Source organism: Oreochromis aureus, linkage group 19, assembly GCF_013358895.1.
Source record: "Oreochromis aureus strain Israel breed Guangdong linkage group 19, ZZ_aureus, whole genome shotgun sequence".
Classification (NCBI taxonomy): domain Eukaryota; kingdom Metazoa; phylum Chordata; class Actinopteri; order Cichliformes; family Cichlidae; genus Oreochromis; species Oreochromis aureus.
This window is the reverse complement of record NC_052960.1, coordinates 16,941,932-16,960,021: the sequence shown is the minus strand read 5'-3', so window position 1 is coordinate 16,960,021 and position 18,090 is coordinate 16,941,932. Positions and strand designations below refer to the sequence as shown.

At 38.1% G+C, this 18,090-nt stretch overlaps 1 protein-coding gene across 4 annotated transcripts in view; it reads left to right on the top strand.

Moving 5' to 3' along the window:
* Positions 1-18,090, top strand: part of LOC116334788 (brain-enriched guanylate kinase-associated protein) — a 53,131-nt gene that overhangs the window by 10,710 nt on the left and 24,331 nt on the right. The window contains exons 2-4 of one of the 4 annotated variants that reach the window (XM_039603606.1): positions 9,157-9,393; positions 11,370-11,531; positions 16,287-16,353. In XM_039603606.1, the coding sequence (XP_039459540.1) occupies positions 9,323-9,393; positions 11,370-11,531; positions 16,287-16,353 (300 nt within the window). In that variant the 5' untranslated portion in view covers positions 9,157-9,322. Of the gene's footprint in view, positions 1-9,156; positions 9,394-9,996; positions 10,063-10,693; positions 10,811-11,369; positions 11,532-16,286; positions 16,354-18,090 lie in introns of those variants that run through there. The other 3 variants (XM_039603608.1, XM_039603607.1, XM_039603605.1) reach the window with 3 other exon arrangements.

The following is an 18,090-nucleotide window of genomic DNA, read 5'->3' as shown; positions in this document are numbered from 1 at the left end:
GTTTCCATTTTATGGCTTGCTTGTAGTTACAGCAGACAGTTTTTTATATGAAAAAATACATTAAGACAAAATAACACATGAGAGGAGTGTTTAAAAGCTACAGTACAATGCAAAATATTACCATCAGCTGTCAGTTGGTAGAAACCAAAAACAGCAAAAAAGAGAGATCGTCACATTTACATTTGGTAGGTTTAAATTTATGCTAATGTTGCTAACACAGCAGCTTTAAATGGAATAATATGTCAGTGTGTTGAATGAATATTGAAGTCACACTGTATTTTGTATGAAGCCACATATGGGGAAAACACAAACAAGAGCAGAAGCTTAACAGAAACAAACAATTAACAGCAACTGTAGCAACACAGCGAGGCTTCACTTAGGCACAGTAAAAAGCTGCTAGTGTGCTAACATTCCCACGATGCCAAAATGCAGATGTTTTTCAGAAATAATGTTTACCTTGTTTACTACTTGGTGTGTTAGCATTCTGATGGATATCTTACGCAGTAACTGCAGGAAGTTCAACATCAGTGAAGAGGAAGATGGCTGCACCTGCTGACATGACATATTTTCACAAAGAAATGACTGCTGTGTCCTAACAGGGTGTATATATATAAGAATCATAATACGGGGAAAGTGGCACTCACTTAGTATAAGTAAAGATAGAAAATATAAACTTTGTGAAATATAAGTAAAATTAAGTTGCTTAAAGTCCTATGTTAAGTTAAAATGAAATATTCCAAGGAATGTTATAAACAGAATAGAGAAGGAGTTATAAAGTTTGACAGGTAGGAAGGAGTTCCTGTGACGTTCTTTGGCGGACAAGCTGGAAAGGGTTTGAAGGACTGTCGAATACTGATCATACATCGAATGCCAAACGCTACCACATATCTACATATTCTCCAAATACCCTATTCTTCTCCATCTAGATAAGCTCTGTCGCCCTTAGAATATTTTTACGAGGTCTGTTTGCCTATAATTTGGTAAAAGACGCTTCTCTCAGTCCTTGGGGCTTCTGCAGACACAGAATCATTACAGACTTGCAAGAAACTCAACTCTTAATTACCTTTGAGATATGAGGCCTAGTGGCAGGAGGCCTGCTTAAGACAGAAATATCTCTTGCAAGCGAGTTTGTGAAAGAGTAGTAGTAATAATAATAGAGGTATTTGTAAAACATGTTTTATTTGTTACTTAACGCCTTAAAGCCTTGGTAGCCTAAAAGAACTTGACTTTCTGTTGCACTAAAATACATAGTAAAGGGGTTTAATGTATTAATTACAGCTCACCTGAGGAGAACAATGATGTTCATAATTTTGTGGGATTTGCTCTAATCCTGGTTGAGATGTTATAGTCTTCATTTTCATATTACACTTGACTACTTAACTACTACAGTTTAATCATTTACAAAAAAACAGAATTAGGCATGAAAAGCCAAAAAATTTAAATTCCCAAGTAGTAAAGAAAACACGAATAGTACAGTATATATTAGAGCTTTAAAATGCTTCTTATTATACTTCTTGTCCTCTGCCAGGCTGGGAGCACAGGTATGTCACGACTGGGTTGTCGTGGCAACCTCAGCAAAGACTGAACTCCTCTTTCACATAATTTTAACAATGGAGCTCAATTGAATCGGTCTATAGACGAAACAGACAAACATAGCGTATGGACTGTATTAATCTTCCTCTTATTATACTACTCTCTTTCTCGCTATCTCCCCCTCTCTCTCCTCCTGACTCTTGTTGCTTGCTTTAAGGGTTATGAAGGGGTGAAGAGCACACTGAGCTATTGGCCTACAGCAATGAGTAGTTGTAGCGCTTTGTATTGTATATTTATTGCAGGAAACACATAAACAGACACAGAGGGGAGACTTTGTAGATACATACAGATAAAACAATATAAATCATTAAATGTTCGTAAACTAGATTCATGTCACCACTATTTTTATCCTATTTTTCCTATTGTTTTTTTTCTGTCAGACAGTTCCTGAAAAAAACATTTTAAAGAGCTCTCACAATTCTGCTGGGGGCTTGAAAGGAAATTAAATTTAGAAGAGCTCGAGTTGTTTTTCCCAATGAGAGTAAACATCATTGGAATTATAGGTGACTTGAACTTCATTTGACCTGATGGATCTGGATTCTATTACTTTGTCCGGGTTGCTGCCCAGAAGCTTTTGTAGCAAATAGGTTTTTTGTTGGTCTTGCTATATTCTTTGGTCAAGGTCTATATTAATGTCTTATTAATCTTGAGCAGACATTGAAAATCTTTTCATCCTTTGCCCAGAAGAAAAACCTCACACATCTTGAAAGTATTCTTTTCAATGCAGTGTGTTATACTGTGCCTACCTCTGTGTTACTGCAAGTGCCTCTGCTCTACCTTTTGCACATTGTCCAGGCTTCAAATCCTCTCTGTTGTATGTAAATCTATTCTCATTTTCAGTCTTCACAGATTAAACCAGGAGAAAAGTAGCACTCAGATGAATTCATGAAAGCCGGTGAATCGAGGAGGAATTTTGATTTAAAGCCTCTCTGGGGCATGCAGCCTTTCCAGAAAACTTCTCCCTTAGACTGGATTTTTGGCTTTGATATTAATTGTTGAGCTTTAATAGAACTGTTGAGTTTATGAAACTGGTGGTCGATATGAGAAAGACTTGGATCTGTTCAAAACATGACTGGAAAAAAAGGCACAATATATGTAACAATACCTGAAAGTTGGGCTTGAAACAGCTGCTGTGAATTTAATTGGAAATGAGATTTTTTGATTGTTGGAGTTTTCTGTGTATTATTATAGGGCCTCCTGCTTTAGTACATCAGCCTTGATGATAATGGAGAGTGGATGTCATTTTCTGCTATGTCCAGTTTAATAAAACAGGCAATATGAACAAGTGCAAACTCCAACAGAATAACATCTCTGAAAAAAATCACTCAATTGACCAAACAATGTTTAAACAAAGTTGCTAAGAGATCATCTTTATTTTTCATTCATCTTTTTATCATCTATGTACATGTTGACAGGTAAATATGTCACACAGTGCACAAGCTTTTTATTTCAGCTGTGATTTTATTTATACAATATTATTTAATATCTAAAATTATTTTGTAAATTAAGGTATACGCCTGTTTTTCTAAACTCATTTAACAGCTGTTTTTTCAGGAATGGGGTCCTCACTCCTCACATTTTTTTAGAATATGTAATATTACTTTAAATTAAAGAGAATACAAATTATTTAAAATGATCCCAACTTAAATATCTACAGCAGTAATTTTAATCCCTTTGACACTGATGGGGAACATTTTTCTGCAGAATAAGTACTCTTAGTCCCCTATTCATTGTTGTCAGCTAATAGTAAAGACATACAGATGATGTACAAATAATGACATTAAACAATTCTTCAGGAAGGATTGCAGAAAGATGCACGAGACTGTATGTGTGTTTTATTATGGCCTAATTTATCTTTCTAACCATCATCGTCTCTACTCGCCTTTCTGTAAAAGTCTCTACATGCCACTCGTGGTGACATAAGACAAAGCTGAAAAATAATCCCTCTCAAAATGCAAATGTGAAAGTCAGTTTCTAATTTTACTGTTGTTAGACTATATCAAGATATTAAACTGAAAATCAGAAGGGAGATATATTTTTATCACAACCCTAACCCACTCAACCTTTTTCTTACCTTAACCTTTAGTGAAGACACTCCCCAGCTTACAAAGTTCTTTATTAATCATCTTGGGGTCAAATAGCAAAAAGAAACAATTAGAGAAGCAATTTAATATCACCATAAACTTATATGAGCTGCAGGAGATCCCAGTGCAACTCTAGCTATACTGTCTCTTTAACCTTGTAATATCAAATTTTGCTGTCTGTAAACTGACCCTAACCTGCTGCTTAGCTCTGCTCAGGTTAGACCAGTCATGCTTTCCTGTGTGCCAGGTGGTGGTTCAGGTAATAAAAAGTTATATTGCACTATAACAAAGTAAATGTAGATTGGATTATGAGGAGTGTAGTTTGGCAGGAGCAAATTAAAAGTGGGGTTGTAAATAACTCTCTGAAATCTCTCTGATGCATGATGATCCTACACTGAGGCAAAATGGCTTTTGTGTCACTTAGTTTAAAGACACTGATTGGTTCAGTGAGTTGGTATTGACATATTTATTGGGAAACTAAGAAAATGAAAGCACTAATCATGTGACGATAATTGAACGATCATTCATGTAATCTTAACCACAAATACACTAAAGAACAGTTTCCCACACCAGCACTGAACTACACAACACACACAAACACACCAGTTATGTGGGAATGAATGTCTCCAGTTACTCATGCTGTGGCCCCCTGATGTGATCAGATCAGGGATAATGTGAAATCTCCCTTCAAATAGTCAGAATCGAAAGCTTGCTTCCTCTGAAGCTCGTTAGGTGTACATTCACAAACTTTGACTCCTGCAAATAAAACTTTATTGGTATGACTGATATACCATTTAAAGGGCCAAGGACCTGTAAAGGAGCTTGAGAAAATTTGATGAGTCATAACACAGCAAGGGAACCTATTTGTTATCAGTTAATTTATCCTCAGGAGCTTGTACTATAGAAGTTATAGTATTAGCTCTGCAGCCTTGACATTACTTCCAACTGCAATATCAGATGTTTGTACTTTTAACAGGTCCTAGATTATACTGCAGTCAAAAGTGCAATTAATTAGTGTGCTCCCATCAACATTTCTGTATAATTTAGTTCACCTCTTAGATTTTAGTTGCCTAAATGAAACTGTAACTGAAAGCTTTTGTCAAAGTTGTTACCCACTTAAGGTTAAGTCACTTTTGATATGTAGATAGAAATTAAGAGGCGATAAACAGTGTGTGGATTACTCCTCAGTTGCAGTTCTTGTCTTCAGGCACCAAATTATGTTGACTAGTCATCATCAAGATTGCTCCGGTGGCTTAATCCACAGAGCTGTTTTTCTGGCCGCTGGTAGTGGAGCATGCACAAGAGACTGCCATATTTCTGGAGTCTTGCATCAGAGGAAATGCACAACTCGTGCTTGTCGAGTTAAGCCTCAACCGATGTGGTACGTAATACCAGTGGGAAAAAATACTTTAAGAAAGGTTTCTAATTATCAACACTTCATCTTCTGTTTGGTCACTTTTTGCTCGCAGTCTGTTTGAATCTAATACCTCTGAGCTAAGCAGTTGTTGGTTAGACAATTTTTTATTTTTTACAGCTTGTGTTTTATTGTGGGAAGCTTCCTACCAGAATTATTAACCATATATTTATGTAAGACATTTTTAAGCAAGAAAAGCAATATTAATAAAATTATTATCCATAAGAATGTGGTGCAGTTGTAACCACTGGAAAAAAACAGCAGCACAGTTAACAGCATACACCATTTACCTAACACTGGCCCATCGAGCACAGACATGGAACCTCTTGGGGAGAGCTGTTGTGTCCTGTGGCAATGGATCCCTTGGGCGCTCATGTGCATCCAGCAGAAGCTGAGATAAATTGCCGTCTCAGTAATTTGGAGGCCATTCCTGACCAGTTTTGTGCTGCATTTTCCATAAAACTGAACGGGGGAATCTCCAGTGCAATGGGAGCATCTTTGATTTGCAACAGTATTTCTAAACAGTATTTGCGGATTCCAAATTTTCCAATCATTACATAGCAATGACATGATCAGTGGCATTCAAGTCAGCCTAGTTTTAATGTTTAGGATGATCGATTTATGTAATATCCTACCAAAAGTCTTATTTTTATTAACATAATAGGGAACGCTTTTTAATAGATGAATCTGCCATTTCAGTAAATTCTTATCCATAGATTATGTACTATACAATCATTCTTCAAATATGATGTCCCTAAGCATGACTAGCAAATTAATGAAGAAAAATATAGACAGTCTTTCTTTTTTTAAACCAGTATGTGATAATAAACAATTATTTCTGCAGCTGTTACTAAATCAGTGACATTTTTTTCTGATTCTAGAAAGCAGTGACACAAAAACTGATTTGTTATTAGGAGGACTTCATTAAAAGGTTTAATATAGCTAAGCTGTTTGCCTGGTGTCATCATTGAGCAACAAAACTAACAGCAAAGACACATTTCAAGCTATAAAATGAAGGGTTAGATTTAACAGTAGACTTCAGGAGAGATGGCACTGTGACCATGAAAGTTTAATGCCTTTATTTGCTCCCTGTGAATAGTATATGTGGCAGGCAGTAGCTCTACCTCACTCAACTCCTGTGGCTCATTACAAGTAAATCAACCCGCAAGCATTATTAGGCCTCTCTGTTGTGAATCCAAGATGGATGCTGGCCGGTTGTGACCTTTTACTGGTCTTGCATTTGGTTGTTTTTTTGAATTAAACTGCTAGCCAAGCCATTCTCATTAAGGAGAAAAAGTAGAGAGTCAGAGTAGGTGGAAGATGTCTGCCTGAAGTAGGTTATAGTCTGCAGCATTACAACAACCATTTGTTGTATTCCCTGTAGTGTGCATTGTCTGATGATTGTGACAAGTTGCAGCAGTCTGGGAAAGTATTTCAGGTAAACAGGGTTTACTTGTGTTTCCATCCACACTATAGAGCTCACTTAATACTTATGTGGCAAGGCTGGAAAAGAAGTAGACTGTTTGATTTACATATCAGTGCTTTTCGGAGTTCTGGCCGTGTGAAAACAGCAGTAAGCCTATGACAAGGTACTCTGAGGACTTGTGTTGTTTAGCTTACCAAACAACACCAGAGGCACCAAGATCTGCTGCTCATCCCCATGGGGGACGTGATACGATACAGTAAGGGTACAGTACATGTACACACTTCAGGGAGGAGCATGTGTAGGTGCATTTGTGTATGTGAGGACAGATTCTATAGCCACACTTACTTACAAATTCAGCAACTCTTTCTGTCTTCTGTCTTGCTCTCTCCCTCTGTGAGTTGCAGATAAGAAAATGGCTGTAGCAGCCGTATTAACAGTGTTTCCAGAAACCACCATTGTTTCCTGAGCCAATGCTAAACAGAGATTAAAATTAATAGCTTAAGTCATGGTGCCATTAGAATTGGTGACAAAACATTCACTCCAGTTTGTTGTAAGAGTGCTACCTTTCCATTTTGTGTGTACTGAAATAAGTTGTGCTGGTGTCATTATTTATGTCTTTATTCATACATGACTCTTAAGCATGGGACATTTTTGGTTTAAAAGGGAAATATATGGACTCATTGAGAGGTTGGCACTCTGGTTACAGATGGTGATATTAATTATATAAATTATTATAATTATGGTAGGACATCGTTAAGGGGCTATAAGTCATTTAAACATAACAAAGGGCTCGAACACAAGAGAAGAATCAAGGTTGTGTCACGTGTGACACGTGAAAGACAACAAAGAACCCATTTCAAATTGTATCTTAAAGCACTTTGTTCGCAGCAGTCTGTTGCAGAAACACATAATTTGTTCCAAATTTCTTCAGTTGAATCTAGATTAAGATCACAACAAACAACAAAGTGATTCAAAGGCCTATTAGCTGAAAAAATTCCATATCTCAGCATGGTGTGCACTGTGTCCTTAAAAAAGTTGAGGAAACTTCAGGAAACATGTTGAATAAAAGAAGTGCCAGGCCTAAAAAACTATCTGACCTGACCAGACAAAGACCTGAGAAATGCATCTGGCCCTTCAGCTCATCCTCGTACTGTTCGTTGAATTCAGAAATTGTCCTTTATTTAAAAAGCGATTATTTTAAAAAGGGAAACAGCGAGGAAAGGCTGAGTTATGCAAAATTACTCAAGAACTGGACGGAAAATCCGTCAATCCAAATTATTGTCTGAATGTTTGGAGGAGGTCAGGAGAGAACTTACAACAGTGAGTCCCTACAGCCATTTGTACAACACTGCAGAGGCCCTGTCATGGTTTGGGGCTGCATTTCAGCCAGTGGTGTTTGCCACTCTGCACATGTTTCAGTAAATTCCTGCACCCATTTCCCTAGCAAAATATAAAGAAATGATGCGTGGCTAAAGACTTTTGCACACTGCTGTAGATCGGTAAGAAAAGCTACAGTTAAATGCCAGTTTGTTTGTTTACTACATTCATTTTAGAATTTAAAAATGGCTTGTAGATCACTGCAGGTGTTATGGGGAAAAAGAGACGTCAGCATCATAATGTTACTGTGCATTGCATAATAATGTGTTAAATCTGATTATATTTTAGGCTGCCAGTTATTTCTCCTACATTGTTTCTCTTTTCAAACATTTCTTTTATAAAATCACAAGAAAAAACATAATAAAAAATGAAGAAATTTAAAGATGTGGACTAAGTGATTTGTTGAATCTTGAAAAGCAAGCAGGGTTGCTGTTGCTGCTTCTGAACAGAGCACCGAAAGATATGCATAACTAAATAATCTGCTTTAGAAAATAGCCTGTGGTTTACTTTTAATGGAGCTTCCTTTAGTAGCAGCATTTTTATATTTTGTTATTGTGTATGTGCAGCTGGAGTAATATCAGCAGGTCTCACCAAACACAGCTGCATAAAGAGAGATATGCTCACACCTTGAAAGGTTTATTTTGACATTTCATGCTTGCCAGTGGCAGGTTATTAAGTTCTTACAGCGCAGCAGACTCGAGTTCAAGCCCCAGCAACGCAGAGCGATGATGAGCGATGGAAGCAGAAACACACACGCATTCATCATAACCCTGATTTATTGGGGAATAACCTTTTGCGTTCAGCTAGTCAATAACTTAGCGTCTCTTTGTATTGGCTGCATTTAATTGTTGACAACAAGAGCGAGAAGGAAGCAAAGGACGAACACGCGGCTAAAACGATGTAATTCAGTGTTGCAGTTTTCTTTAACTGGTGTTGGTTTTAGTATTATTTTTAGAAATTCACCTGGTGCTTATATGTTTTTTGGCTTGTGAAATGATAGAATACATCACAAAGACCTTTGTGCGCTGATTGTGTAATGAAAGTTAAACTGGAGGTGCAACAAATCACACTTCTCAATACTTTTCAAGTTTCCTTGCTATTGAACTTATCTCACTGATCCGTCAGCTCTGCTCTCTCTCGTACCAAACAAGCTCATTTTCTGAACACGCATAAAATCTCTGTTTCTCTCTGGAGTTAACGCAACTAAATGTGCTGCTAAATCTGTGGGACTTCAAAGCTGTTTTTCTCTGCTCTTTTGCCAGGGTCATCACAGATAGCCAACTCCTATCTGCCTCCCCAGGCAAGACTTAAAGCTTTGACTGTCGGTTTGCGGTTATAGTTCAAACTTGGCTTCAGCATTCAGACGACCAGGAGCAGCAGAAGCAGCACCAACTACACACACATGAGAGCCGGAGCACAGAGAAAAATATGAAAAAGATATATATTGGCAAAACTGCTCTCAAAACCCAGAGAAACGGTTGCAAACATCAAAAAAGGAGGTAAGACGAGTCAGTCAGCAGAGTGATTCAGAATCTAAACATCGACCGCATCATTGCTGAATCCATTTCATTCATTTTAACTCGTGGAAATGGATTCTCATTGGGAGGTTATAACCATTAAAAAGCCATTAAAAACATAGCGTTGTATCTATTCATTGCCATCACTCATCATCACATCCCTTCATGTGTCAGCTGACATTTAAATCTAGTTTAATGGCGCTCTGCTTTGGACCAAAAACAGAGGACACTGGCAGTAGGTTTTGGGCTCCTTGCCATGTATTTTTTTAACAACATTACCTGAAGCTGGTGTAAAGATTGTGTTGTAAAATCAATTAGGAGGTCAAACCTGCATCGGGATATTGAACAGATAAAATAAACTATCCAGCGATCGCCTGTTTCTCTCTTTGTAAGGGTTAAACAAGCAAGAAGTGTTGTGTTTAGCTGCTGGAGGTGCAGGCGAAGTGTTTGACTGTTCCTCCAGTGTTTATAAGCTAAAAGCATTCTGGCTCTGATTCCATACTTGAAGGGCTAGCTTCATATTTTGTATAATACACTTGTTTACGTCCCTACAGGCACTGTGTCTGAGGATTAAAACTGCGGGGGGGGAAGAAAAACTAGAGAGCAGTTTTACATCTCTACTCGCTTTCTTCTACCACAGCATGACCAGAAGTGAGTGCTGACATTGTATTCAAATCACACTGTCCCAGGTGAAAGTCTTGTATTTTGCCAAATGCGTGTACAGAAATTAAAGAGAAGTGTGATTGGCCTTTCCATCATGGGCTCAATATCATGAAGACAAAGTACCCAGGAGGTCTTAGACCAGTTCCTTTAAAATGTGCTGAAAGATTTTAAACTGGTTTTAAACATGTTATTAACTCCAGCTCAAAATGCAATTCTCAGACCTTTGCTGATCTCGGGTTAGCATATGATCAAGACTGGAAAAGAAAAAAAACGTTCACAGTACCTAGCATGAGGTCTCATGCATATAAGATTACCTCTTATGACTTTATAAAGGCTTAATTAGTGCAGATTCCCAACTTAGGACACAGACGTGAAGGCTAGCCTATTGCACCACCCATTTACATGGCATACCCTGTAAGTCTTACTATGGACACTCCAACTTTAGTGACAGATTAGCTCGAGGCTTAGGACCGAGGTGAACTTGGAAGATGCAGTCATTGCGCCTGCTGGATTGTTAGGCCGAGCCATCAAACCTCTCCATGAGCCAAGTATCCATCAGTTTGGCACAATGCTAAATCCCCCAGAGCGCACATGGCTCCTGCTCCCAATCTTTATAGCCTTCCACTACCATATCCATTCCCACAGTCAGTCCTGTCGGTGTGTTTTCATCGTTAATGCGCAAAACTGCATCAAACACACAACCAAAGTATTTCTTCCTGCCTGGTGTTGTTGGCAGGTATGGTGTTGAAACAGTGCTCCTTTGGCCTCTCATTCTCTCTCATGCTGTCTTTCTTTTAAAGCCTTCTCGTACACAAAGTTGTGTTTCATTCTGTATTTTTTGCCCCTTCTTCTATGAATCACCAGTGGTCCAAGTCCAGGAGCAAAAATCTTTTTCTATTCTTTCACATATTTGATGGGGGAAGGGGGTGGAGGGTGTAATAAAAATTCACCATTACACCGATGGGAGCTCCTTTCCCAGTTCTACTCCTTTTTTGTGAATGGGAAATGATTAGTAGTCCTCCTCCATCCATCTCCTCCTCCCAATTGGCCTCCCTGCTATCCCCCTGCCTGGGACCTCTCTGACCCCAAACTGAATTACACTCCAGCTACACTTCACCCTTTTCCCTCCCTCTCACACTAACACATAATGCCTTTTCAGCTTGTCTCTGTTTTCTCTAGCATTCTGTGCTTGGCTTGTGGAATCTGACAAACTGACAGAAATAAAAGTGCACCACTATTGTGCGACTTTATCTTCTTCTTTCCTTTTCTCTAAATGCTCTCTGCTATCTGTTCAGCTCATTTCACGACCACAAGGATGACCTACGTAAGCGCCTGTCGTACACCACCCACAAACTAGAGATGGTGGAAACTGAGTTTGACTCCACTCGGCAGTACCTCGAGACAGAGCTGCGCCGGGCCCAGGAGGAACTGGAGAAATTTACAGAGAAGCTGCGCAGGTGTGTGTGCTCGTGTGCATGGCTTTATGAGATGGCTGCCTTTTTATTTATGCATTTTGTGGCACAACTTTCATTTCCTGGTTTTAGCTTAAGAAGGGCAATTTTTAGGACTTAGGAAGCATCCTAAGACAGCTGACTGAAATTAACGGTGTCTTTAAACAGTACTAAGTTTTATTGAGAAAATGAATACAGTTTAGATAAGTCCTATTGAGCCTACATATTTACAGTTTTCACTTTTATACATTTCTGTTGCTTTTTAATTCTTTGACAGTCAATTATCTGTGTCTTCCAGTATTTTAAAAGACTTCTCACAGGTGGTTTGAATACCACCCAGTCATCCTCTTCTGCTTTTTAGTCAGGTGGTGGTGGCAACAGGCTAAGCAGGGTATTCAGAACATCTGCCAGAAGTCTGAATGAAATGGCCAAATAGCTTTGAGCTGATAGGAAAGCAACGGTAACTCAAATAACCACTAGTAACAACCAAGGTATGCAGATGAAAAGCTCTGAATGCAAAGAATGTTAAAGACTGAAGCGGATTGGCTACAGCAGCATAAGACCACACTACTCAAGGCGCCATTCCTATCAGGCAACAACAGGAAACTGAGACTGCAATTCACCCTGCTTACCAAAACTGGACAAGAGAAGATTGGAAAAGTGTTGCGTAGTCTGATGAGTCTTGAGTACTGCAACATTCAAATAGTGGGTTAGAATAAACAGCATAAACACATGGATCCATCCTGCCTTGTGTCAACAGCTCATGCTGATGGTGGGGTAATGGTGCCTGGAATATTTTCCTGGCACACTTTGGGCCCCTGCAGTATTCTCATAACTATTATTTAAACACCACAGCTTTATGACCACAGTGTATCCATCTTCTGATGACTGCTTCCAGCAGGATAATATGCAATTTCACAAAGCTCAGATTATCTCAAATTGATTTCTTGAACATGACAGTGAGTTCATTGCATCTAAATGACCTGCACCGTCACCACATCTCAGTCCGATAGAGTACCTTTGGGATGCTGTGGAATGGGAGTTCTTCAGCAGGTATGGGAGAACCTGGAAAACCTCCAAACAAATACCCTGACAACACGAATAGGGACTTTACTCCAGGATTATCCAGTTCCTTACCATATTGCTAAGACTGAACTCAGCCACCATACAGAGGGAAATCATCTTGACTTGCTTTATGATTGCATTCTTTTGGTTGTTACCAAGGGCTCATGACCATAGGTGAAGGTAAGCTCTCTCTTAACTACAGCAGTCCAGTACAATGCCCACAGTGCTGTTGATGTTGCAGCAATCTGCCAGTACATCCTCACTTGGGGCAGCATCCCTCCCCTAGCCCAGTTGGAGCAATCTACCCTTTTCTAGCACAGAACCACAGATTTAGAGATGCTGACTCTCACCTGGCCACTTCACACTAAACTGCAAACAGCTCCACTGGATGCCAGAGGCACATAAATGAAGCCAGAAGAACTACATCATCAAAAATCAAGGATGCAACTCTGAGTTTCCCAAAACAGACACCGTCCGGTGTCTACAGATTACAGAATACATGCCCCAAAACGTATTTTGTAACGTATTCCATTACGTTACTCAATGAGAGTAACGTAACAGAATACTTTGGATTACTTAATATATTATCATGCTTTTTACAACTACATGAATTTACTATTGCTGTGTGATTTATTATTATTACTGAAGGTTACTCACCATACCAATACCAACTAGATTTTTAAATCTTAATATAAAATGAGTAACAGCAGGGTGGACATTAGGTAAGGCTGCACTTTTTGCAGCGATCTCGTATAGAAAACTATTCCGTGCGCATATAAAACAGGTCCGTGGCTCCGAACCGTAGTAAAGGGACCTCTGGCTAATACGTTGGGCTCCGTGTCGGGCTCGTTGCTGAAAACTAGCTTTACTTTGTTGTCTGGGTCAACTTTGCTAGCGAGAGACAGAGAGAGGCGTTGAAAGGCTGCTCCAATGGAACATATTGTTTTGGAGGAAACACAGTGTACAGTCGAGTCTTAATAGCTTACTTACAACTGGGCTCGTCAGGCTCTCTTTTTGGCTGCAGTGGTTATTATTATATTTACATGCTTCATACATGCTATGCCTGTAACACACTGCCTGTTGCCTTCATATTAAATAATTTTCTGAATAATACTTTTTAAAAATATTTCTTCATGTCATGCGGGCAGCAAATAGAGGTGGCATGGGCCGCGAGATTGAGACCCAGGCATTTGAGCCTCTTAATGCGTGTTTTGTTTGGGTTTCCACCGGCATGGAATTACCAAAAATAGAGAGGGCATAGCCTAATATATGAAACAGGAAAAGACCACCCGATAATCCATTTATTTCAACAAAGTAACTATTCTATATATACTATTCTGAATACCACCTTATTAAACGGTAACTGTAACGGAATACAGTTAGTCATATTTTGTGTTTTAAATACATAACGCTGGTACATGTATTCCGTTACTCCCCAACACTGCCTATCCATCATTATAGTAATTAAGTCCATATTGGATGAGTCCAAACCTTCATGACATAGACACAGACATAGACACAGACTTTATTTAATGCCACACTGGGGAAATTCACTTGTTAGAGCAGCACAAGGGACAGGAAGAAAAATGTGAAGTAGAGCTATATTAGAAAACAATAAAAATAGAAAAAACACATTAGAAAATTAGTGTACAAAAGCCAGTATTGATTCAGAATGAGCCTGTTCTAAAGCATCTGATATAAGGTTATTGTGTTTAACGGAAAGTAAACTAAAAACTAAAATTTGATATGTAAAAAAAATATTTTAATTAAACAACTAATTAAAAATGTTAATAAGACTTTAGAAAAAACTAACGATTTTGTGAACTGCGAAAATTAACTCAAATTAAATAAAAAATGCAGAGGAAATAAAAACCTTAGTTTTAGTGTTTGTTAGTTTAATAAACATTTTATTACAGTGTACCTGATGAGGTGTTGATGGACATGTTTATTGAAGATTCTTCAGTTCAGTAAACGTGAACCTATAAAAGTGAGTAAAATGCAGCTGAAATATAAAAAAATCAAAGGTTTACTTATTCAAATAATGAATATTAATCATTAAATTAAAGTGAATGTGTAATGATCTGAGGAGTTGGCATATCATATGTGTGTCAGGATTCAAGGAATGTGGAAACCCAAGTGCAGACATGCGTAGGCAAATAGAAGTTAAGTAAAGACGAGCCGTTTATTTAGGAAACAGGAAGAGAATAAAGTAAACAGAACAATAATATACACATGAATTGACTAAATTCAATGGAATTGACATGGAAGGGGGCACAGCGTGTGTCAGAAACTTAGCACAAGAAATACAAGACAAGGGACCAACTACATATTAGGAACAGAGATAGTACTAAGACGGACTGGACACGAAAGGAAACTAACTAAACCAAAAAAAAACAAGTGCTAAAAAGGCAAATAACTAAACTAGGAAGCACTGGGGAGAAATCATGTCCAGATGGAGAGATCAAAATAGACCAGAAAACATAGTCCCGGGGACAGGCCTGTCCACTGGGGACCAACAGATGCAACAGTTCATGGGGGCCAGCTCCCCCACAACGCAAGCTCCAGGGCAGATGTCAACGTAGGCAAATCATTTCTGGGAACCAGTCGCAGGGCCAGAGCTCTGACAGCCAGCCATGGAGGAGCCCGAAGGCGACACTGATGATCCCCCCAGTGACTTAGGTGGTACTCTGATAAACTTAAATGTCTTGATAAACTGTGCCTAGGTGGCCTGAAGTCCTTCAACACACCTGATACAATGCATGCCACAGTTACACAATTTTACTTCATAACAAAGCTCAGTTTGTTCATGCACCTTTAATATGAGTAACAGTGCTCAGTGTTCCCTCATTATGGCAGGTTTTACTACAGTTATTTATTCAGTATGGTGTGAGCCACTCTCTGTCAGCTCTACTCAGTCATTCCCATTTATGCTCCCTCTTTATCTTGTCAAATCTCATTCAGACCTTTGTTTTATGATCTGTCTTTGCTTCTGATCTCTACTGCCCACAGTCTCCAAATCTGTCTGCTTAATGGAGCCATAAATGCTAGTTTATCAACACTCTCTTTGGCCTGAGAGCTAATGGGAAAATGTAATACAGAGCTGAGAGGTGACACGATAAAATAAGAGGAATAAGTTAACAAATATAAAGTCAGGGGCATGTTCCATTAAGCATTAAGCTAATGCACTGGTCTACTAAAGAGCAAAACCGATAGCAAATACTAATATTATCAGTAAGGGAAAAGAACAAAATGATAAAAACTACACAAAATGAAGAAACAGAATTTAAAAAGGAGGAAAAAACTTATGTGGTATTTAACTATAAAGTCATAGTCATGCTTCCTTATTCTTTTCATATAATATTTATAGATGTAAAAGTTTTTTGTGCCCACTTTTCATGTGTTAGATTCCCCTGGTGTTGCACTCAAACATATCATCAGCCGTTTTTGTGGTGTTTTAGTTCAGCAGATTTATAACCACAGTGATCCTTAAGTCTAAGTAAGAACTTAAAATATCCCGCAAATCCCATCTGAGACTTTCTGTCAGCGCACTGATGTTGTAAATTTTTTATTTCTCTAAATTTATGTGCAGATCGCCTCTGCTTGTTTTGGTTTACGAACAGTAAAACACTCTTTACTCGTCATATTGTGCAATTTGCATTTTTAAGTGCGTTAACTTCTCTGTTCGTTTTTTTGCAGGATCCAGAGTAGCTATGCAGCTCTTCAGAGGATCAACCAGGATTTGGAGGACAAGATGCACAGGGCGGTAAGAATCCCCTGCTGAAGTTTTTGCAAGTCTTTTTTAAAACCTTGCGTAACTGGATCTTTCATTGACACTGAAACATCCAGTTACGTGAGGTTACGTGTAGTACAAGCGCCACTAAAATCGTATTTTGTTTTGCAAATCATGGTGGAAGGTATTTGTTATTGTGTTGGAAAACATCACAGTGTTCTTGATGTTTTCCATATGGACATTAAAACTATGTCATTTCACAGTCTGTATAGTTATGAAAAGTTATTTGGTAAGTCAAACACGTCAAATTCATTTTACATCATAGGCCACATACAGCTCGCTTTGATCTCAAGTGGGCCGAACAAGCGAAACATTTAATAACATTTAATCCCATTTGGTATGAGAAAAACAAGTGCTGGTTCAACAGTACGTCTCCGTTTTTTCTACATGATAAAGAAATGTTGCTGTAATGATACACAAATAAAGTGCAAATAAATAAATGTTTAAAAACAGAAAATGTATCCAAATAGAAAAACAGGTAATAAATAGAAATTAACAATAAATTGTGAAAAAACGGGAACTTTTCTATGTTTGGCTATGTCAGAGTTGCTTTGTAATAAGCTTTATGCTTTCACCACAATCAAATTCCTCTGGATTTCATTTGGAACTGGACCGAGGCCATATCCTCCAAATGATCTTGGTAGGATTACTTAGGTTATAAAAATAGTTTCTACCTAATCTCAAATCTAATTCACCAGTTAGGATTAGATGTACCTTTATGTGCAAAAGACTTCGGTAAATAATACAAAATGTGAAAACATAGGAACACTTTCATTTTTAAGACCAAAGTGATTTGTTGATATTACTCAGAAACTTGGGTTTAAATCATGACAGTTCAGTTTAATGAGATTCTGAGACCCACTACATCTGTGCTTAGACTGGAATTCATTGATGCCATTGGTTTTGCTATCGTTGTTTATACTGACGTTAAAAAAGCAAGCTGTAATATTCTGCATGTATATTACAGGAAATTATGATGTACAGATGTAACAAATACAGAATACTTTAATTAGACAAAATTTGGGGTTATTATCTCAAAATTTGAAGTTATGTATGTTGAAATGTTTTAACTCAAAATGCTGAGAAAATAAGTAGAAGTGGACAAAAACACAGTAGAGCAGAGCAGTGGCAGAAAGTAGCTCCAGACAAATATATTTAGATATTATCTTGTGATAAGTTCTACCTTTAGTTTATCTATGATTCATATCCAACATAAAACAGTGGCTTATACATTACTTATACATTACTCCTGTAGACAGATTATGTTTAGCTGTCCAATTAAAAAATAAAATTAAAAAACTCTTATTTTAGGCTCTGGAGTACATGTCCACTGTGCACTGACACATTTGCAGTGGCAGCGCTTCCCTTCCCTGCCCTTCACAACCCTTCTCACCCTAATATTTTCAAGGGCCTGCATCATGTTTTCAAAAACTTATTTTGGTAACTTCAGTGTTTATGTAAAATATTTGCTCACCTATAAAAAAGAAAGTTGGAGTAAAGGTTTAAAGACGGTTATCCATTCATAAAATAACGACACTCTGTTAAAGATCAAGAGTATATTTGTTTTTTTCCATCAACCAGCAACATGTAAAGACCGCTGACATATTAATGCATCATTAATTACTGTGTAATAATAATAATGGATTGCATTTATATAGCGCTTTTCAAGGCACCCAAAGTGCGTAATCCACCAAATGAAATGCAATAACA